The 23,856-nt window shown below is 37.9% G+C and overlaps 2 protein-coding genes across 2 annotated transcripts; one reads left to right on the top strand and one right to left on the bottom strand.

The window, feature by feature from the left end:
* Positions 1-254: 254 nt before the first annotated feature.
* On the top strand, positions 255-13,268 carry masp2 (MBL associated serine protease 2). The gene is made up of 11 exons (XM_026920319.3): positions 255-413; positions 507-723; positions 1,689-1,866; positions 3,556-3,687; positions 5,782-5,978; positions 8,827-8,974; positions 10,306-10,424; positions 10,524-10,602; positions 10,827-10,949; positions 11,872-11,946; positions 12,027-13,268. Exons 1-11 carry the CDS (start codon positions 403-405, stop codon positions 12,794-12,796), a joined length of 2,049 nt encoding a protein of 682 aa, XP_026776120.2. The 5' UTR covers positions 255-402; the 3' UTR covers positions 12,797-13,268.
* A 2,331-nt stretch (positions 13,269-15,599) lies between these two features.
* dffa (DNA fragmentation factor, alpha polypeptide) lies at positions 15,600-21,888 on the bottom strand. The gene is made up of 6 exons (XM_026920133.3): positions 21,576-21,888; positions 19,869-20,027; positions 19,631-19,785; positions 18,785-18,971; positions 18,367-18,494; positions 15,600-16,288 (listed from the first exon to the last, which is right to left on the bottom strand). Exons 1-6 carry the CDS (start codon positions 21,667-21,669, stop codon positions 16,073-16,075), a joined length of 939 nt encoding a protein of 312 aa, XP_026775934.2. The 5' UTR covers positions 21,670-21,888; the 3' UTR covers positions 15,600-16,072.
* Between the last annotated feature and the right edge of the window lie 1,968 nt (positions 21,889-23,856).

Below are 23,856 nucleotides of genomic sequence, written 5' to 3'. Positions count from 1 at the left end.
TGAAACCAGCCACACATATTATCATTCAGGTTAAAGGAGTGAACATAAAAAAAAATCAATCAATTGCAGGTTTAAAGAAAGACATAAAGGATGCACACCATTATTAGCTGACAGCCTGTCTTTCATTATATAAATAAATGTGATCTCCTTTTTAGCTTGTCATGTAAAGCAGGCTAATGCTCCCTGAAAGTATCACACAGATGCAGAGATATTCCTAAACCTGACCAGCACTCACACTGTCAACATTTGGGAAAGTCTACTCTTTCATTAGTCAGTATTTGCATAGACCTTGTTACTGGATTGCTGGTTCAGTAACCTGGAGTACACTATGTGGTCATCAGTGTAGCTTGAACAAATGTGAATAGAAGTTTGTTATCTTCAGCAAATGACACAAAGTGAAGAATGATAAAAGGGTAAGCAAAGCCAAAGAACAGCTTGTTTTTTTTAAAGTAAAGAATGAATATTTGGTGTTGTTGAATATATGTGTTTTGAATGTGTGCCTACAGTGTGTTAGCAGCTGTGGTTGTCCTGCTGCCTCTGTCTTTGAGCCTGGAATTAACAGGATTGTTTGGGAGCTTCACTTCTCCCAACTTTCCAAATGCGTATCCCAATAACCAACTCATCGTGTGGAACATCACAGGCCCAGTGGGTCACAGACTTCGGCTGTACTTTACCCATTTCGGCCTGGAACCCTCTCTTCACTGTGAATATGACTACCTACAGGTAATCTCCAGGATGATCTCAGTGATACAGCACACATTCAGTATATTACAGTATAACTGTGATAAATGTATGCTGAAAGTAGAATTTAGTCAACCAACAAACACTGACTCTGCTTCCAATGCAAACCTATTACCTGGTATGAATGCTATTCATTTGTGATCTTGACGTGTACACATGAAGCATTAGCACTGCAGACGCTGCACGTACAATTTTATAATTACTAACATTGCATTAGGCCAATTAGCCATAATCTTGATCTGGAAAATGAAAGTCCTAATTAGACCCTTAATGAAGAACCTAATTTCAACCTGCAAACCTAAACATGTGTCAGGTTTTTAGATTAGGTTTTTAGAAAAGCAACTATTTCAGAATATGTGTCTATGTTCTATTAAGCTGTATCCTGACAACTGCAAAAGTTTACACACCCTTAAGACAAAAGGAACACTTAATTTAAAGCAAAAAGGCAGTTAGCGTGTTACGATACCCATGTTCCTTTATCATCGCAAATAAGAAAATATAGTGCGGGGGTTCTCAAAATTTTTGTAGCCAGGAACCCCTTTAACTGTAAAATAAATTCCACAGACCCCCTCAGTACAAATTCATTTCATGAACATTATTTAAATGTGTACAATAATATTTTGTCTATTTATTAGAGCCATAGAGCTTTTCCTCTATTCCTGAATCTTCCACCATCAGAACAAGTTAGGTCTAAACAGACATTATTTATAGGCCAACCTGTTTTTGAGTTACTGAGATTTGGAGATATATTGACATTTTTGAAACCCATTCAAGTTAAGTGACCAGACAAGTGAACAGGCTAAAAATGATAGGAATTCATTAATAAATATAATGTTTTTTTTAATGGTGGGTTGTGATTTCCATTGCTGTAACTTAATTAAAAATCATGGATGAATGTGAATGCTTTATAAACTCATTTCTCTGTCTTTCTCCCTCTGGTGTGACAGGTGATTTCAGAGGGCACTGATACAGTCCGATTCTGTGGTGAGAATGAGAAAAATTATGACGATTCCCCAAAGAACACCAATCTGTACTCTACAACCAACACAATGTCTGTGATCTTCAGATCAGATTACTCCAATGAGGAACGATTTACCGGCTTCCAAGCTTATTACGCTGCACAAGGTGAATAACTTATTGCTATATCTGGAGTTTTGTAGTTGTATATGCAATCCAGTTTCACATCTGTATATTCAGCAGCACAATGTGGGAGTTCGAAAGATGTAGCCATGTGCCCTGGCAAACAAGAATGACAGGAAATTAAGACAATATTAGGTTGCAGTTTTGCAGCCTTACAGCATGATCCTTGGTTGAATCCTGAACTCGGGTTACTGTCTGTGTGGCGTCATGCATGTTCTTCCTGTCTCTGACTGGGTTTTCTCTCACCACCTGACATACTGGCTATGCGCTAAATTGCCCCTCGGTGGGAATGTGTATGCATGGTGCCATGTGATTAACGAACATCCCATTCAGAATGTATTTCCACCTCAAACCCTGTGTTCTTGGGATAGACTCCAGATATGGAACAGAGATGGAGCAATGCTGAACATAATACTATGTTGTCTATCTCTTCGAATCCCGGCGCAGTCTTGCTAATGAACCTACCTTCCATAGAGCGATGTATTGATAATCTAGACTACAAAGATCCTAGGCAATCTTCAAAGCAATCTTCAGTTTATAGCCAGGAATGAAAATATCTCATCATGAAGAGAGGAAAGTCAACTTAAATGGTTATGTGTGTCAAGCTGTAGAGATTCCCTGGGAACTTTACAGTAAAGATTAGCAACAAGTTGCAAGATTCATCTCAGACGGTGGGGAAAAGCCTCCACCAAAGGAAGAACTGTAGCAATCAACAACTGTGAGGATACACTAGTCAGATAACATCCTAGCTATTAAGCATCCAGCTTGAAAAATGCATTAGCTGATGATTAAAGACTAGGTGAACATACAGTTTGTGCCCACTGTTGCCTCAGATTCCTGTTCATGGCTGACAGGAGTGGAAACTGATGTGGTCTACTGCTGTTGTTACCCTCTGCCTCGAGGTTTGATGTGTTGTGCATTCTGAGATGCTTTTCTGTTCACCATGGTTGTAAAGAGTGTTTTCTTTCTTTTTTTTTTTGGAGTCACTGTAGCCTTCCTGTCAGCTTGAACAGGTCTGGCCATTCTTCTTTGGCTTCTCTGATCAAAAATTTCCCTTCTACAGAACTGCTGCTAACTGGATGTTTTGGGGTTTTTTTTCCCCGCACCATTCTGTATAAACTCTAGAGACTGTTAAAATTCAAGAAATTTCTAACATACTCAAACCAGGGTATCAGGTAACAGTCAGTGAGATCACATTTTGCCCCATTCTGATGTTTAAAGTGAACATATATAGTATATATATATATATACTATATATATATATACTATATATATATATATATATAGTATATATATATATAGTATATATATATATATACTATATATATATATATATATGTTTTGTTTGCTTTGATAGTTGTTATTATGGGAGAAATGAAGTGAACAATCATAAGAAAAAAGAGCTCATCTACAGTGAACCTCTACTTTCTTATTTACTTACTTTAAATGGAGGCCCTAAATAAAAGAAATACTTTCCATAAACTCACATTCTGAGCATATGGCAATAATTAGCTGTTGCAAATAAGCCATAACCAATGAATATTTATAATGTTATGTGTAACCCCAATCTTCACTGGGAGAATGGCTTACTCATTACAGAGAATATAGTGTGTAGAATGAAACTTTGTCAGCAAGAACTCAGGTACTAATTGCTCGCTTTCTCTCTGTGCACAGACATTGATGAGTGCGTGATTACAGTGGATGGAGAGCCTGTGTGTGACCATTATTGCCACAATTACGTGGGGGGCTATTACTGCACTTGCAGACTGGGATACCAGCTCCATGCCAATAAAAGGGATTGCACTGGTAAGGATGCAGAATGAGCGTGAACAGTGTGACCTTCAATTAATTTGGTGGCTGATCACTGAAGCGAACGAGGAGCGTTTGTATTAATACTGGAGGCAATGGATTTGCAATTTGCTTTGTTGTATTTGTAACCATTTTGCATTTGTGATGAACGAAGAAGCTGGAAGTGCGCAGATGATTTTTCACTGTTATTTTAAATGTCATTTGTGCTAACAGACCACAGCATCATTTTTATATAAATCTTCATATATAGCTAGATATTGTAGCAATAAAACTTCTAAAACAAACGTGTCCATGACTCTTTATGTTTAGATATTTAAGAATTCTCCTGTCTGTCGCTCAGAATGGTGCACAGTAGGCAGGGCACCAGTGATTATTTTCAACATTGAACTTTGTTCCTTTGGCAATCCGCTCTAGACAGTTGTTTTCTTTTTGTTATCAGCAATGCTATAGACCTATTTAGTGTGTATCGCCACCCCGGTTCCCTCAAGCCAACACAAACAATTGACCCTGTCAGAGGCTGCTGATTACGGTAGCACAGGCCACAACAGAGTAGAAAATACAGCTGAAAAAAAACATTGCAAGGATTCCTTTATAACAGAAAGAGATATATCTGAGTGCCCAAGGTGGGTCAAAGAGGGAGATTGTCCAATCATGTGTCACATTAATGCATTTATCATGTCATTTATGCAAAAACAAGAATGTAGCCTAGATTTGAGTTGGTCTGAGAGCAATGAGTAACCCATAAGTCAGTGCTTCTCAAAGTGGATTCTGTTAAGTATAGCCAGGGAGTTATTATATTTAGTATTGAGTTCTTATAGTTATTAACCTGTTTGATTGGTCACTCACAAAAAAAGGCACCAAAATATTATTGTATTCATGTTAATAATGAGTGTAATATTCGAATAGTTGGATTATGTTTGGAGCAGGTCCGTGAAATTTATTTTACAGTTAAATGGGTGCAAAAAGTTTGAGAACCCCTGGCTTAAGGTCTGTAAATAAATAATGAAAGTTGTCTTGGGTGGGCAGTGGGATCATTACCATGCCTGCATATGAAACACTACATCTCTGTGTCGATCTGAGGCTAAGTTAATCGCCATAAGTTCCTGATTGAACAGCAGGATGGAGAGCAGAAGAAAATTGATACCTGTTTGCTGCTTTAATAGAGTGATGATGGTGGGTAATTAATCACAATTACCAGCCTTGATGTGCCTCTTAATTATTGTTCTCCGCCGAAGAAAGTGACATCACATTATGCTGAAGAATGGGGACAAAGACCTGCATCTGCGTCTCCCTAATTATATAAATTACCCAACCTTGGTCACCTTCAGTAGAGCCTCTCCCTTTGTCACATTCTCCTACGTTTGATTCGCTTGAAAATGAATTGGAGCAGTTGGCAAAAACAGACAATGCGTCACCAGTCTATTGATTAAAGCTGTGTAATGAAAAGGAAATGAAGAAAAAATACTGGTGGATCATTTGCAAATTTTTACGATTAGGATGACTCCTATTCATATTAATCACTAAGAATTCTCAAATCTGATTGGTCAGAAGGTGTTGATTAATTTACTATAACAGGAACTCTAACATTAAAGCAGATGCTTCACATAATCGAAGACTAGCAACAACCAGATTAAAAACCATACTGTTATTTAACAAAGAAATACATATAATCCATATAATTGTTAATATGTTGAAGTGTTCTGTAAGCAAAGAGTCATTTCTTTAACATTTAGAAGGAGTCTCCAGTGTCAGCACTTTGCATCAGTCAGTAAGTTTTGTGAAATAGTTTGTAAAATATCCAGTTTCTCAGTAGCATGACAAGTTGTTTTTTTTATTAACTTGAGAGAGGCTGGTAAAGGAATGACTGTTTATAGCTGCTATAATGCTATAATTTATAGCTGTTTATAGCTGCTTTAAGAAAAAAAACAGCTTGTCTCGTGGACATGCCACAACATAAAATGTAACTATGAATAGATTTTAAAAAATTGATGTGCAACTTATTGTTCATTAATAAATAGAAGACAGTATGTAGGTAAGAGAAAGAGAGAGTGCATTGTTGATAATAACAGAATGACTCTTTTTCCTTTCTAGTGGAATGCAGTGGTCAGGTGCTTTCGGACAGGTCAGGTGAGCTGACAAGCCCAGAGTATCCGTTTCCGTATCCCAGAATGAGTCAGTGTGACTACACCATCCGCCTGCTGGAGGGCTTCCAAGTAAGCCTTGACTTTGTGGATATGTTTGACGTGGAGACTCATCCGGACAGTCCCTGTCCTTACGACATCCTCAAGGTTAGTACTAGCCAGGAGGTACTGATAGATATTCCAGTAAAATCAAGCTTGAATTATCAAGGACTTTTACAGTGCTGAAAAAATGTCATACGAGGGCACCGTAAAAAGACTCCAGATCACTTCATGCTATTTGAAAGGAAACTTAATGGCTTGAATCTCATCTCACATCTGCATTAAAAAGTTAATACAGTATTTCATGTAAAGATCTTGACATGATGGGGGTGTGGTGGATTAGTGGTTGTTGTAAAAAACAAAAGTTGTTTGGTGTGTTTTTTGAGATAGTATAATGTTATATTAATATACTAATAAATTAATTAGTGATATACTATGTGCCAATAAATGTAGGTCAATGACCAAAAGTTATATCACAGTGAATTAAATGTGTGATATGTCAAAAAAAAAAAAAATCAAACAGTCGCAAACTATTTTTTTGCACATCACAAATCAGATCACACTCATTAACATATGAATTTTATATTTATATATTTTTTTGCTTCAGATATTTACACTGAAATCACTCTTGGTCTTAAGCCTGCATTGAAATATAGCTGTTATGTTAGGAATGAAACACTTGGGGGCGTGCTTTAATAGGAAAATAATCAACAACAGGTGGAGTTGACAGGTTGCTTATTTTCCAATAACAGCACATGTTTTATTCCTCTTATACCACAGCTATTTGTGAATGATTTTTTAAAAATTATTAATGACTAATAGACATTAGATTTTTATCCATCTATCGTTACATTTACTGTTGTGGAATGTCCATAAAACAAGTTAGTTCCCGTTATCACTTATACATCAGCTACAAACATTCATTCCCAAACCAGCCTCTCTTTTTAATAATCCAAAAAAATGCATCTTGTTATATTATTTAGAAACTGCAAAGCGTAAAGTCCTCTTTCCTGAAGACTCTTTCCCCTGGCGGAAAACGTACCTTTGACATACAAAGTGCTGGCACTGGAGAAAATGTTAAATAAGCTCCCTTTACAGAAACCTTCTCCATATCAATGATTATACATTTTTCTTTGTTAAATAACGTTATTGGCCTTAGATTATTGTGGAACATCTGCCATACAAGTCCGTTGTGAACTACACGTTACTATAGAATGAATGCATGCATCTAATCTAATCTAATCTAATCTAATCTAATCCTCTGATTTGAATTAAAGCTGGTGCTACTGTCAGAGCTATTACAGAAAAGTAAACACCTTCTGACCAATGAGAATCAAGAATTCACCTGTTCTGTGGCATAAAATATCACAAGATATAATATAATATAATATAATATAATATAATATAATATAATATAATATAATATAATATAATATTTGAACAAAAAAACTCGAACACTAATTTCTTACAACACAAACAGACAAGAGCACAGCACAAATGATATGAAGTTTTAATTAATATCTTCTTAGAAGGTTTGCCATATGTATATTACTAGACACATCCTTGTTGATATGCGCTGTACACCATGTCCTTTGTGAAGCTTTGATTCTAAGTAAATCTCCGGATGTAATAATAAATGGGAAGTCAGGCGTCTGTGAGTTGCACTTAACTCTGACATCTTATTTAAAACTAATTACTCATCTGTGATAATAACTGCAGGTCGTGAGAGACGACATGCACTGTTTAAATGAATGTGTTGAAATGAGTGGTAGGAAAATTGTTTTTTAATTCAATTAAAATCTCTAGTTAGACAAAAAGTGAGAGTTATAACTTGCATCAGGGAGCTGCAACAGAATCAATAAGAAGGCCAAGCAAGATTATATTTAAAATGTGAATAATTTCATAATAAATGTTATTAAAAAATATTAAACACAACATTACTAGTCCACAATAAGAATAAATGTGTACTGTGTCCAGACATTCTCTTCTACATGCTGATTAAGTGTAAAAACAATTAACAAATGTGTGATTATCAGCTGCTGTGTGATTATCAACTGCTACAATGCTGCAGATTTATTATTATTATTATTATTTTTTTTTAAAACTCCCGAGAATATTCCAAGCATCACATACCAGCACACTGCTTTCGTACTAAGAGCTTTAGAAATAGAAACAGAATTTCTAAAACAGGTCAGTCTTGTGTAACAGAGTGAATTATGTAAGCAGGCTTTATAAATTAATAATAAATTATGCTGCAAAAGATGACCTGCGTACATTTGTGTACCTTTTACTGTTTTTTTTGTTTAGGTGAATACTTTTAATTAATTGATTATTTATTTATTTTTAATAACATATCACATATTGTCACATTTAATGCATCATGTACGAGGTCCTAGCTAGTAACAGGGCTATTGAACGACTCGTTATTCTGAGTATTATTCTGAATGCACAAACCAAACATCATTAAGTGAAACATCTGATGAGTCACATAAAATGAGCAGTTTGATGGATCCAGGTATTATTATTGAGAGTGATTTAACTATGTACTCTCACAAATATTAATTACAGGTTCAGTTAAAATAATTAGCAGTTGGTCCATCCCCAGCTTGTTGTGGCTTACTTCGCTTTTATACCAAACTAAGCAGTATTTATCTCTGTATGTAAATGAACTGTCTTTATATTCATTCGGTTCTGCCTCTCTCAGGCTTCTGTCTCCTCTTTAAAACAAATGCGGGTTCATCAGGCATGACGACAACTATTAGAGTGCTCCCCAAGCCCCACTGATCAATGACCCGAAGGCCCATGAATAAACAATATATGCTCTCTCATGCCTCTTTAAACTACCTGTCTTTATTTCTCCCAACGGACGTGTAGATGTGCTTTTCCCGGCATTTATCCTCTAAAACAGGCATGTTCTGCTGGCTAAAAGAAAGTCTGCTTTGTCTCTGATCGAAAGATCACTGCAGGTACAAGGGAGTACGGCCCATTCTGTGGAACCACGCCACCGGCTAGAATCGAAACGGGCACTCACGAAGTGCATGTGACTTTCCACTCGGACGGCTCAGGAAAAAACAGAGGCTGGAAGATAAAGTACTCCAGTACAGGTAGCCTACGAGCCACTGGGACATTCTTAAATGTTCTTCAGCTTCACTTACAAATCTTTATAGCACAGCGCTGTTTAATTCCCAAATCTGATTGGGCAGAATTCATTTTGCTATATAACAGCAGCTCTGATAGTAATGCTGCTGCAAGGCAAATCACAGGTTTATATTAATATGATTGTTTTAATAGATTATTATTTCTATAGTTACAACTTACAGTGGAACTTGTATCATGGATGCACCACATAAAAGGATTAAAATGTGTATAATCTTTGGTATGGAGTAGTTTTCGAGGTGGAGATGCTTATTTAGCATTTGTGGAAGGAGTCTCCAGTTTCAGCGCCTTGTAACAGTCAGAGGTAAAGCTGTAATTTTAAGTTTTATGACTTTGAGTTTCTCAGTACACTCACCATCCAATTTATTAGGAACACCTATACACATGTGCATTCATGTGGCAGCAGCTACAACAGCAGAAGACGATATCAGGCTCCACTCCTATCAGCCAAGAACAGGAATCTGAGGCAATCATGGACACAGCTGAAGATTAGAAAACTGGACAGTTGAAGATTAGAAAAAAATCACCTGGTCTTTTTCCAGTCTGTCCAGTTTTGGTATCTGCATGATTGTATGCATTGCATGCTGCCACATGATTGGCTGATTAGATAACTGCATGAATGTGCAGGTATACAGGTGTTCCTAATAAAGTGGATAGTGAGTGTAACATGACAAGCTGCATTTTTATCTTATTAACTTCAAAAGAGGGAAAGAGAGGCCGGTGAGGGAACGATTGTTTACAGCTGATGTAATGTAAAGTAACAACAGGAACTAACTCATCACACAGAAACATACACACAACTATAAACTGAATTAAAAACTAATAAAAAGTACAATAAAAAGTCATTCTTTAATTAATACAAAATGCAATTGTTGGCAAATTCCTGTGGCTTAAGAGGAATAAAACACTTCAGGATGTGCCGTTATAGGAAAATGGCAACAGTAACTCTGCTTCATGTCTGGCCGCATCACACCACTCTGTTGTTGATTATTTTCCTTTAATAGCACGTCCCATTGTGTTTTATTACTACTACATAGCAGATGACTAGTTCCCGAATTTTAGTGGCAGTAAACATCTTGGTGATGAAAGCTCTGGCACCAAACTATTTTACATTTTAAAAAAGTACAATTCAGTGCTTATGCATAGAGACATTCAAGCAAACATCAGCATTTAGAGAGAAGACGCTAACAGCTTGGTTTCCTCAGTACCCATCGAAATGTATACTGCCATTTCCAGCTATGTTTGATGGCTTAATGTTTATCGTTCTTCTCTCCCACAGCCAAACCTTGCCCAAACCCAGTGGCTCCTCTCCATGGCCGCATTCACCCTCAGCAAGACCAGTACATCTTATCTGACACTTTCAACGTTACATGTGACCTCGGTTATGAGTTAACTCTGGTATAAAAGCTCTGAGTTCACTTTCTGAGTTTGAAAAGTGAGTACATGAATTCATCTTCTTTGCTATTTTGGAGGTTAAAGTAACTTTTATATCTTTAGGGTGATGACAACTTACCCTCTTATCAAGCCACATGCCTGAAGGGTGGATTTTGGGATGGTCCAATGCCTCTCTGTATATGTAAGCAGACTGAATTCAAAAAAGCATGAAGTGTACAAAATTGTCAGTGGGGCTTTACTGAAGGAGCCTTTACACCTTAAAGCCTGATGTGGAGTAAACCAGCAAGCCAGATTCAAGCCAGACATTAAATACAATAAATATACTATTGTGTAAGCTTTTACTTGCATCACATTCTATTTAACCCAATGTATGTATATTAGTAAGCATTTTTCTTTCTCTGGCAGTGGTTAACTGTGGGCCCCCTGATAACATTAACAATGGGAGTGTCGAATTCACCACAACCACATATAAATCTAAGATCAAGTACAGCTGTGAAGAATTCTACACCATGAAGGACAGTACCAATGGTGAGAGCTGATCATAACACACTAACCACAATATGCACAACAAGGAATGTACAATACATACGTGGCACCCTGGGAAACCCTTCAGACAGTGAAATTTTGACATTTGCTATTTTATACAGTGCTACAGGCTTGCATCTCAATCACAAGTACTATTTTAGTTATAGCATTTTAAAGTCTGGTTACCCCAAAAGTGAATACGGAGAAAATGACATTAATAGATTCCATTCTAACTGTGGCAGAGGAGCATCATGGACATTTTGACGGCCTGTATCTTCACTAATGACTCGTAGCTATCCAAGAACTTGATCAAAGCGTAACAATCACAGTGTGAAGAAATCGCACTTAGCTAGCAGGGCTTTAGACATTTTCAGGTAGAATGACTAAGACACTGAGTTTGTTAAATTGTCTCTGTGCCTGACATGATCTTTGCAGGTAGGTAGCCTAGGCAAAATTCAAAAGTAAATAAAATCATTTCAATGTCATATTGGAAAAACATATTTATGGTTTCTAATAGTCAATGTATCAAAGCATGTAATAGGCATGTAAAAACCCAAGCACCCAGCAATGTTCCTTATCGTTAGCATTTGGTTCCCCTTTGGTTATTTTTTGGGAACCATAATGTGCGATGAAATGCGACTGTTATAATTCTGTAAAGAAAACTTTCCTGAAAAACCAAAAATGGGAACTAAAAAAAAGATCTCTTCTTGATCAGAAACCAAAATCAAACATTGCCAGAACATTCTGAGAACCAAAACAAATGTTCCCAGCATGTTCTAGGAAACAATAATTGTTAGCTGGGAATCGGCTGAAACATGATTTTTCATCTTTTTTGGCTATTAGCCAGAATTGTGCCACAGCACAATCCAAACTAGGCCAATGACATTTGTGAATTGGTATTTAAGCTTGTTCCCTCACTATTTAGGAGTCTACACCTGTGCTCATGATGGCTACTGGAGAGACACACTGGGTGGAAGAATTCCTCCTGACTGTATACCATGTAAGTAAGCTAATTAAGTTATATCACTGAACTAAAATAAACAGTTTTCTCATAATAACTGGTCTACCATGTGTGGAAAGTCTGTGGCAAGCCTACAGGAAGACTGGCTAAGGTGATTGGAGGAGAGAATGCAGAGAAGAACGAGATACCCTGGCAGGTAATGATCCTGAAGGGAGGTCGTTTAAAGGGTGGTGGCGCTCTTCTCAGAGATGACTGGGTCCTGACCGCGGCTCATGTCCTGCACGGTTATGGTGATGTGTCCAACCTGGCAGTGAAACTAGGCTTGGTCTCGCGCTCCGATCCTGAAGCAGTGGTGGCCATTCCAGAGGACATCTTCATACACCCGAGCTACCATCATGATGGGGTGAACTTCAATAACGACATTGCTTTGATCAAGCTGGGGCACAAGGTTCCTATAAGCGCAGCCGTTATGCCAGTGTGTTTACCAGGAAAAGAGGAACGATTTGCCCTGAAGACTAATGACTATGGGACAGTAAGTGGGTGGGGCGTCTGGCAAAAGACCAGTCATCGTGGCTCTCATACTCTAAAGTTTGCAGAAATACCTGTGGCTGACTTTGGAGAATGTAAGGCTAAGTATGATGCCCTAGTAACACCAAAAGGGAAGCTGGTAGTAACAGACAATATGGTGTGTGCAGGTTGGGTGGATGGGGGTGTGGATTCATGTCAAGGGGACAGTGGAGGGCCGTATGTATTCTTGGACAAGCAAAGCCGTAGTTGGTACATTGGTGGCATTGTTTCCTGGGGATATACTTGCGCCGAAGCAGGGTATTATGGGGTGTACACGAAAGTGACCAATTATCTTACCTGGATAGAAGACATCATGTCATAAAACAGTTAAATAAACAGTCATTAGAGTACGACAGGTACTGTACCTCTTGTTTATTATAGTCTTTTTTTTAAAGTTGATTAATGCCAGATGTATTGTTTGGATACCACTGCTCTTGAGGGACTTAGCAAACCAACAACTACCTGTTGCATTTGAGCAAAACTCAGAATCACTGGATATAATGTAGAGATGTTGTTTAAAAGGCAAATGAGCTGCTTGAGGCTTCCAGCTTCAACATAATCATTTACACTCATTTAACTCTTATGCATTATGCATTTTGCAACACACGCTTTCTCGGTGTGACCCATTCAGACCTCTTGACTTGGGTGTAATTGCCTCTCCAATGGCTTCTAGCCTTGTAAACACACAGCTTTTTCTCCACTTATATTGTCTGTCATCAGAATTTTAGCAATGCATGATTCAGTGTTCAACTACAAAGTTACGAAATGATGAAATAAAGAGGCTGTGAATCTGCTGGGTGTCTGATACTGGGTTTATGCTTTGTTGGCAGTGGGCGGTAGATAACACACAGTTGACTTGTTTGCCTTTGGCAAAATCAGGTATCGGTGATGTGCAGGTCGATGTGGCTTCAGTGTCAGACTCTTTTGATGAGAGACCATGATTAGGAAAAGACCCAGAGTGTTAACATAGAAATAATAACAGATAAGTAATAATATAAATGTCAAATTAGGTCATGCAAGTGCAAAAATGCAATAATAATAATAATAATAATAATAAACAGCAGTTATAAAAAAATAATAGAATTTCTATAAAAGTAAAAAAAATACAATGAATACCAACAGACTCTGCAGTGGGAGCATTGAGAGAGATAAAGGCAGCATTTGGACTATAATTCAGTGGCAGGGGGTTTGATCTACACGCTGTAGAACCACGTTCCAGCCGGCTATTAAAGCTTTCAAGATGGGAAGACTTATGCCACCGGAACTACACCCCATTCCCAGCCCCTCAGCTGTGACGCTGCATACAGAACACGCGTACATTGAATCCTTAATCAATATAACGGCATGCTGCATTTCGCACGTAGACTCATGACTAAGAAGCTAACCATGTCAAGAGATCGTGGCAGTTTCAGGGTCAGTGGTCGTTTTCATGCGTGTCGTCAGGCGTACTGGTCAAGCTCTTCTCCAACACCACTCTGTGCTCATTACACTGTAAGGCGGAGCTACATCCTCGGGAGTGACCTCAGTGCTTTTAACAAGACTATTGCGCTCAACCAGTGTAGCTGTCCACGAACAAAACATTTCCTTCATTACACTCAAAGTGTTCTGCATTATTAGCATCCAGGCTGTTGTGATAAGTCCAGATGCTCTAACAAGCTAAGTTTGGCTTTGTGTCGAGTCTTGTAAAATCTTTTGATTGTATAAATCAAAGTGACCTTAGATGGAGATATGAAATGAAATATGAAGCGGATTGAGACATGAAGTCAAAACAGAAAGGTAACAAAAAGCAAAGGAACAAGACTTATTTCATGGAAAGTTTAGTAAATGTTTTTACATTTTTGTGTCCATCGAGATTTAAATTCATTAGTCTGTCAGTTATCATTTACTCAGGAATAATAAATTGGATTTAATGTGTTAAGGGTAGAAAAGGAGATTAAGCCTATGTTGCATTTTAGTGAAGAGTCAGTTTTCTGTGAAAGTCTAAATTTACTGCCATGCATTTCCAATTCTACTGCATTTCTTCATGAGCAATGGTTTGAATGTATATGGTGGGCTGGGAAACCCCATCAGATCTTGCTGCAAGGTGTGATTTCCACACACAGTGAATGTCAGGCTTTGATCAAGCTGTTGAATAGCTAAGTGCTGTAGTGAAATGGACATAAACCTAATCAATTCAGTTTGTAATCAGATACCGGCTGTCAAAATGTCTGCACTACTCCTCCTCCAGTTGGAATGAAATCTGAAAAGCAATTTTCTCCTTTTTCACTCGTGAGTGAATTTAAAATGCTTTACTTATGGTTGAGATACCTGCAGAAGAAAATCATATTTCCGTTCATGAAAATCTGTAGTTATTTAAACAGAAAAGAACTAAATTTCACCATGTAAAGGTTTCTCCCAGGCTTCCACGCATAGAGGACAAGACTCCAGCTATATGCAGGAAACAAGGTCTAAAGGAATTTCACTACAATCACAAAATTCTCAAGAATTTTTTTTAAAATTTTATTTTGTTTGTTTTTGCATTAAAACAACTGTTATATTGTTATTGCGTACCTTTATAAAAAAATCTTTCAAAATGTTTTAAACTTTAAGATTAGCAGCAAAGCTTAGGCAGTGATGCACTGCATCTTGCCAAAATTAACTAGCTGTACTTTTACTAAACAGGTCACGCTTTAATAACCAATATTGTGTATAAATCCTAGACACTTGACATTAGGCTACAGTTATGCATTGTTAGAGGTGAAGAGTCAATAACTTACATATGATTTGTTTGAAATCTGTGATGTCCAGACTCCTGTGCTTTCAGTCTCTCGCAGTTCCAGAATGGAGTGTCGTTGTGATTAAACACAGACCGAAAGCATTGACAATATTTTGCCGTGAGACACGGTATATTGCAAATCACGCAAAAAGTCGTTTAGTACAGTTATAACTAATGAGGTTCGGCTAAATCAATACTTAATTAGGTAACCTTTAACACCTGGTATTCTTTGCGTCTAAACGTCTCGTATTGCTCCATGGAGTCTTGGTGTTCGGGTGCCTCAGGTGTTATAATTATGAGAGAACTTCTCCAGCTGTTTTAACTAATTCTGCACTCGTACAATGGCATTGAAGAATTCACATCAAACATGTTAAAAAAGAGAAAAATTTAATCATTTAAAAGTTATCCCAGCAGTTGTGACAGCTACTTCTAGAGTCTGTTATTATGGATCATTATGGATATAAAATTGTCACAGTTGTAATATACAGCATTTCCTCCTTGGTTATAAACCTTAATGATAAATGGTACTTTCCATGTGCGTCAAATCAAAGGAAGAATTTACACCAGCAGTGAGTTGTTAGTGCTAATGTCAGGTCACTTTTAGCAGTTAACAAATGATAAGCTTTGAACTGGACAGAAATTAAAAAATACTTAATGTCAGTAGTTTGTCTGACGCCGGATAATAAGAGGATTCTTAATGTATATGATGTCAAAAATGATATAAAATCAGCCAGGACTTGTGTCAGAACAATTATGGAGTATCAAAATGAACTGAACTAGACTTAAAACAATATAACCCTGAATACAGGAGTGTATCACCAGCGAGTCTAAACACTGCTTGGGCTATTTTCTGCGTTTTGCTTTGGTCTCCTCTTTATGTGGCTGTGTTGTGGAGGTGGAATTGCTGCACTGCGAGTGAGCGCTGAGCGACTGCATGGCTTGGACCTGCTGCAGACGTTTTCTCAGCTCTTCCTCACAGGCTTGTAGTAACACCGCAGTCCTGTCTCTGTCCCAGCCCAGCTCGTCCATCATCGTCTCCACTCCCTGCTTCAGCACCATCTACACACGCAGTGGTATATCACAAAAATCAAGGCACCGTGCATTCAAAACTCACTCGCTGTCTATGTGCTAGAGCAAGATGTGCAAAATGTGCAGCTATAATTTTCTGAAGAATCAATCTTCATTCCCATGTTTCAATGCAGAGCTCTGAATCAGATTAATTGTGTGAATTAAAGTAAGTAATAACTGAAGAACAGTGTGAGCAGGAATATTCTGCGCTCACGTTACAGATTGACGAAGAGGGCTAGTGCCCCCATGTGGAATGTAAATGTAAATGCAGTAATAGAGAGATTGTGCTGTGGAAAAAAGATTCCTGACCACGCACCAGGCATCCAAAGCTATTACAAATATAGATGAAATTTCTTTAAACATTCCAACATGAGAAAAACTTAGCAGTCAAATATCTTGGCAAGAACGCAACAACCACAGAGGTAGACAAATCAGGCAGGTTAGAGCTCCAATGCTGCCCTGAAACAACTGACTAGGTTTAAAAAAAAAAAAAAAAAAAACGTGATCACTAACATAATGTCCTAACATATAGTGAGCTAGTTAGCTAGTCAAGCCCATTAATACAGACTAAGAGACATGAATAATTTATGAATTCCTTGCAGAAGAGACAAATCCTTATCCTTTCCTCATAAAGTTTCTAATGAAGCACATGGTGTTTGCGACCTCAACAAACAGTCACCAAGTTTTTGCTATGAAATGTGTCAAAATATTATTCGAGTTTGGTCTTTATTTTCTCTCAATATGTTTAACTGTGCTTGCAGGAGAATTATACGATGACTTTGCGCTGCACTTTATTTATTTCATCAGTTCTACTGTAATAACGCCTCGGCCAATGTGTGTAGTTCAGCACGCAATGGGATTTGGAATGAGTAGTGCACACTATATTTACAGCATCGAGGTGGCTCGTACCACGTGAAAGACAAATATTTTCTTTCTCTGGGTGCTGAAACTACTTTCCTGTAAGGCAACTATGAATAAACAACGAAATAATATTTAGTCATATTAAATATTACTAAATAATATTTAAAAAGAGACCTCGCGGTTACCGAACACGGCACACTGGTTGGTTGCTGAAAGTAAACTGTAAATGTATTATATAGCTGTGGCAGACAAATCCCTTGTTTTTTTTTTTATCTTCATTGGCTGCAGAGAACAAAATGCCTGGTAAAGAGGGTGTACAATGTTATTCCTTATTAGGGTTAGCAAAATAGCAGATTTTAGTCATTGCTGCAATATTTCTGTTATTTTGCTCAAATTAATTATTAGTAAAAAAAATAATAGTATGATGCATCGAGATTATTTACAACACTTAGAAGTGTGCAGTCATATAATTTATTACAGGTATCACCTTTCATAACCACAAAGGGCGCCTGTAGCTGCATATTTCAACCACAGTGGTGCTGATAGCTGTAAGAAGACCGAGATGAACTGATTACACAGGCGGAATCAGGTATGTCTCCTGCAGGGTAAACCTGGTGACCCCGGTTTATTACTTTATACTGCTCCAGCAGCCAAGACGTGACATCTGCCATACTCAGATGATTTCGCTGGGCCTTATTTCAACTTACTTGCCTCAGCAAGACAGCTTGTGCCTAATCTCACAAAAAGTCTTTTATGGCAGTAATTCTGAATTGGGCTGAAGTTCCCTACACAACCTATATTCCCTGCACACCTGAAGGTCTGTTAGACAGACGCAAATACAAAAAAAAAAGTACAAAATGACGAAAATACAAAAGAAATTAGATTAGTAGATTGCAAGTGCGATCAAACAACAGGACTTCAATGCCAGATTTTACTCTGTATAATTAATACATGGGTGTTATCTTAAGTCTATCTAAAATTAGACTTTTCTAAGACTTTCAGTCTTCTGAAATATTTCAAGCCTCAGTGACTTTTTCTTTTCCTAAAACCTTTCCTGAATTTCCATATTCCAGAGATGGAAATGAGTGCCTTGAAGAATGCACACGAACCCTAAATAGCCCGACACGCCTCTTGTAATCTGTTCAGGATGTAGAAATGTTCCTACACGCAGTGTAAACAAGGCCTATGAAGAGACATTAGTCCCGTACCTGCAGCTCCTCATTGGAGAGTCTTGTTTCAGGACTCGTTTTGCCCTTCAGAACCAGCAGTGTCTTAGCGTTAAACCCCACAGCCGAGTCCACCTCAATGCCATCCACCTCATCCGGCACTGTTTCACCTGCAACAAACAAGATCTATTAAAAAAAAAAAAATCTGCATAATCTATACAGAAAATAAAAATACTGTTCCAACTCCACGGATCATATAAACGGTTCACATATTGCCACCACCATCTGCTGTTTAGTCCCTGAATGGCAGTACACTTCATTTGTTACTGAATAGTATTATCTTTCACAGCACAATGGCACCACCTTTTGGCTGCAGGGTTTCTATAAGACATCAATCTCTATTTTTTTTTCCCCCGAGAGAGTGTCACTAATAATAGTGTCTATAAAATCAGATTTCTACCTTGTTGCAAATCCTGGCTACGCTCTTTCTCCACAACTTTGAGATAGAGCTGCAGCAGCTCTCTGGACTGCCGCTCCTCTTCTCTGCGGTCCAGCACTCTCTGCAAGGTGTCTTGTAAATCCTTAGTTTTCTGCTCTGGGAAGGCGAGCACTGAGGCCAGGACTGCGCAAGGTACAGCCACCAGACTCTGTAGTGAACACACACATGAAAGCACACATTTATACATAACTCATTAACAGCCCTTACACCACAGCGCTGCTGAACTCTCAACTCTGATTGGTCAGAAGGTGTTGATTAATTTTCTATAACAGCAGCTCTGATAGTAGTTCCGGCGTCACAGGTTTATATTAATGCGCTCGTTTTGATACTACGGTGTTGTTTCTATGGTAACAACTCAACAACTTGAAGGCGGACGCTTCCACATAATCTATGGTGTTGGTGTTGTTATTTACTGAACATAAACATGTTATTTAACAAAGAATCCTGTATAATTGTTAATATTGTGATGCTTTCTGTTAGGAGATGTTGATTTAACATTTTCACGGAAGGAGTCTCCAGTGTCAGCACATGGGAAAGTCTTCGGACTGGGGAGTTTGCACTTTCCAATTTCGCGGTTACATGGTAAGCTGCAATTTTGTGTAGTTACTTCAAGACAGAAAAAGGAACACTAGTGTGGGACTGTTTATAGCTGCTATAACTTGGTTTGCAGATGTTCCACAACATGAAATGTAACAACAAATGGGTAAAAATGTAAAAATTGTGATTGCAAATTGCTGTGGTATAAGAGGAATAAAATACTTTGGGATGTGCTGTTATAGGAAGTCTGGAGAGAAAGTTTTAACACACCTGTAGATCTGCCTCGGACATGAGAATGATGCTGGCCAGGTCCTGTCTCAGCTGGTCAGCTAAACCACGCCAGGGTTCTACGCCACCATTCGTGCTGTCTACTGTGTCTGAGCCCACGTCAAAAGACTGCATGAGCCACGCCGTGCCTCCGTCAACTACACAGAACAACAATCCTGATCACGCTTTGAGATTAAGACTGGCAGAAAAGGAAAAGCTTTTCACCCATAGGCATTCATACATCGCTTTGCAGGCTTCCACATCTCTTTATCTTGCAGGAACATGAATTTGGTGTTCGGTGGCAGACATAAGAAGTAGGCGTCATCTTCCACGATGGTTCCATCATCGTCGAGCACCACGGACACTGATGTGTCGGCACTGTAGCCCAATGCTTCACTACCTGCACGACAAACACCAAGATTTTGATTAAAAATTGGACCAGAATCTTTAGAAAAACAGAAGACTGGTGCTAGTGCCTGAATGACTATGGTCAATTAAAATCAGCAGCAGAAGATGAAGAAGAAGAAGAAGAAACATATCCATAATCTGTGGGAAAGATAATGTAAAGTGGGCAAGCCTCTACTTGCATTAAAGGAGACAGTTACTCAGACAAGCAGCAACTAGTGATGAACATTCCGGCTCTTTTTCCCCGAGAGTCAGATCATTTGGCTCATATTACAGTTAAGAACCAACTCTTTCGAGCTCATAAATGCCTCGTTTCCATTTTTCTCTACATTCTTTGACCCTTGATCGTTCTTCTTTCTCTATCTGTGGCTGAAACTGAGTAAGGAACTCTTACTCTACCTCGTAATTAATAAAATAACATTAACTTGCAGTTTATAAAGCTGATGTGAATTACTGTTAAGTTCACAAAGCACTGATGTGTATTGAAAGTCTGCATCTCTGCATTAATGGTTCTGTGCTGTTGTGTTTGTGCTTCATTAGGAAGATTTATTCCCATTTATCCTGATAATCGATCACCTTCCTTAATATACTGACTACATACAGTACATTTTCACCAAGCAAAGACAGGAAAGAAAGAACAACAGGAAGGAAGGAAAAAGACACAGACAGACAGACAGATAGACATATAGGAAGAAGGAAATAAAGAAAGAAAGACAGGGAGGAATGAAGGAAGGAAAAAGACACAGACAGACAGACAGATAGGATGAAGGACATGAAATAAAAACAAGGAAGGAGGAAGGAAGGAAGGAAGGAAGGAAGAAGAGAGAGACAGACCAACAGGAAGAAGAAAATAATGAAAGAAAGAAAGACAAGGAGAAATGAAGGAAGGAAAAGGACAAATAGACAGACAGACAGAAAGAAGGAAATAAAGAAAGATGGGAAAGGAAGGAAGGAAGGAAGGAAGGAAAAAGAGAGACAGACAGAGAGGAAGAAGAAAACAATGAAAGAAAGAGAGGGAGGAAAAAAAGACAGATACAGACAGAAGAAAATAAAGAAAGACAGGGAGGAAAGAAAGACAGGAGGGATGGAAGAAAAGACAGATGGAGAGACTCCAAGAAAGACAGGAAGGAAATAAAGAAAGAGAGGCAAGAGGTAAATAAAGAATTACATGAAGGAAAGAAAGACAGGACGGAACGATAGACAGACATAAAACAAGAAAACAGGAAGTATATAAAGGGAGGCAGACACCAAATTGTTGAAAAGAAAGAAAGAACTGAGACAGAAGGAAAGCAGGATAACTCATTCGAATCGGAGAAAGAGTCGATTCAAAGAGCCGATTCATTCACAGAGAACGACACATCACCAGCAGCAACGAGTTTCTCTTACAGTTAAAATTCAGGCCTTATGAAAATTCATCAGGGATTCAGGTAGCTATAGCTGTACACTCCACACTGCCATTGCATGGTTTAGCTGTGTTTATCTGCATAAACAAACAAACAGGACTAATGTGAAGTGTGTATTGAGTTGTCAGTCTCTGACTTACCCTTTACTTTGAGCTGGCTCAGTGAAACCACCACCACGCCATAATAGTTCTGCCGGCTGAAGTTACACACTTTACAAGGCTTTATCCCTGACATTTTAATCTCACTTCCACATAAACACACAGTCACAATCCTCCATCAGCTATACTCATCTTCACAGACGGTGACGGTGTTTCCCTGCGCCTCAGACACGCTTGTGTACAAAGATAAGGCTTCCTTCAATCCTAATTTGCTTCACATTTGATATGTAGTGCACTACATAGGTTATAACCGCCATTATGTTTCACCCTCTGCAGTCTACTACAGTAGGGAGTATCGAGCCATTTGGGACTTATCACGTGACCGTTCCTGGATCGGCTACTTTGGGCTGAGCCAGGCTCGAGTAGATGCGACTTCGAGTTAGCTTAGCTAGCCACACAGTCCTATAGTAATGTTTTTCTAACAAGCTTGTAAAAGAAACATATCAAGCTCCCTATCAGTTAGAACAGCATCCTAAGTAACACATCAGGCGCACTGTAGCTTTCGGCTAACTTGCTATATACAGCAAGCTACACCGTAGATACTGTGACTAAATTAGTTGATGTAGCTTCTATATATATATATATTACCATACGTCAACTCGTCCGCCATATTGGAAAGGGCATAATTTAAATTGTAACTCTATGAAGAGATGCAGGTCTCTCCTGATAAAATATGTTGGACCTCGCTTTTTACACTGATTTTCAGTAATTTCGTCAAAAAATTGTGCATATCTGAAGCGATTATACATAATACTATAAGCGATTATCTGAAAGGGGGGGGAGGGGGACGACTCATAATAAATTGATCAAGTACATAACATGTTTAATCTACCAAATGTAAATTCAACGGTTGGAATCAACTCCAGACCTTTTTATCTCCTTAATTTGTCATGAAATAATGAGGAAACAGGTCACACCTGGCCATGAAACTGCTTATCAGTCACTTGTCCAATTACTTTTGAGCCTGTGAAAATGGAGGGACTGGGTAAAAAATGGCTGTAATTCCTTAACAGTTGCAGTAATGCAATGTTTTTGTTAAACCCCTTGAATTAAAGCTGAAAGTCTACACTTCAATCACATGTCGATTGCTTCATTTCAAATCCATTGTGGTGGTGTACAGAGGCAGAATTACGAAAATTGTTCACTGTCCAGATACTTCTGGACCTGACTGTATGCTAGGGGAAAAAGATTGAGAAGTGTCTTTTGGATTTAAATTTTTTTCAGTAGTTATTTAAATTTTCATCAGTGTTCGTTCCTCAACCACAGGATGGATGATGGTCTGGAAAATTTTGCCTGTTGTCAACCCAGTAACAGTGCTTCACTGAATACTCTAGAGCATGCAACTTTTATAGATTTTTATAAGTATAGATATTTACTTGGGTTTTTCTCTGTATTGCAGTCATGAATCACACATTCCCAGGGCCACTTTTCCACTGCTAGTGTTAGAAAAAATTAATTCAAATCTGCCTCTTACTTAATTTGAATAACATGTTTGCATCGTTGATGTTATTTGCATCCATGGGCCACTTACAGTAAGGGAACAATCATATCCTTATGGTGTTGTACATAAAGTCTGTGATTTTGAATGACGTAAAAATTGGGAGAGCTTTTGTACATATATAAAGTAGCCCACACTAAACATTTTCAACCAAGTGTCAAATTTAATAAATTGTCAATTCTTTATTAGATTTGATATACTGCCTGCTATTCACATTGCTTTACCATTAACAGTGACATTTTTGTCCATTGACATTATCATTTTACAATACACACTGGCATACACTTTTCATTTTACCCATCAATGTTAAACTTGAAATTGAATTTCTTTGCAGTAAAATGTTCCCACATTTTATTTATGTATAACATACATTATTGAGTCAGTACAAAAACATTTTAGAATTCCATTCCAAATACATTAGTTTTCCAGCAGAAAATTAAATATTACAGAAAAATGTTTGTATGTCAGTAAAGAAAGCAGCATATTACATAAAAGACTACTTTTCAGACAAAAAACATAATGAAGGCTGCTGAGCAATATGAGGAAATCATTAAAAGTTTAAGTTTAAACTTGTGAGTGATGTAACCTATGGTAAGATTATGTAATCAGACCCATTAAATATTAGTGTATATCTTCTCCATTACAATGCTAGTTTCTAAAAAAAATTCTAGTGTCTGCTCAGGCACAACTATTTTTGTGAGAGGAATTTTAAAAAATACATACATACACAAAATTACAACAATGGAGATAAATATACATCACATT

This window comes from Pangasianodon hypophthalmus, chromosome 16, assembly GCF_027358585.1.
Source record: "Pangasianodon hypophthalmus isolate fPanHyp1 chromosome 16, fPanHyp1.pri, whole genome shotgun sequence".
NCBI lineage: Eukaryota > Metazoa > Chordata > Actinopteri > Siluriformes > Pangasiidae > Pangasianodon > Pangasianodon hypophthalmus.
This window is presented reverse-complemented; position numbering and strand designations above follow the sequence as displayed.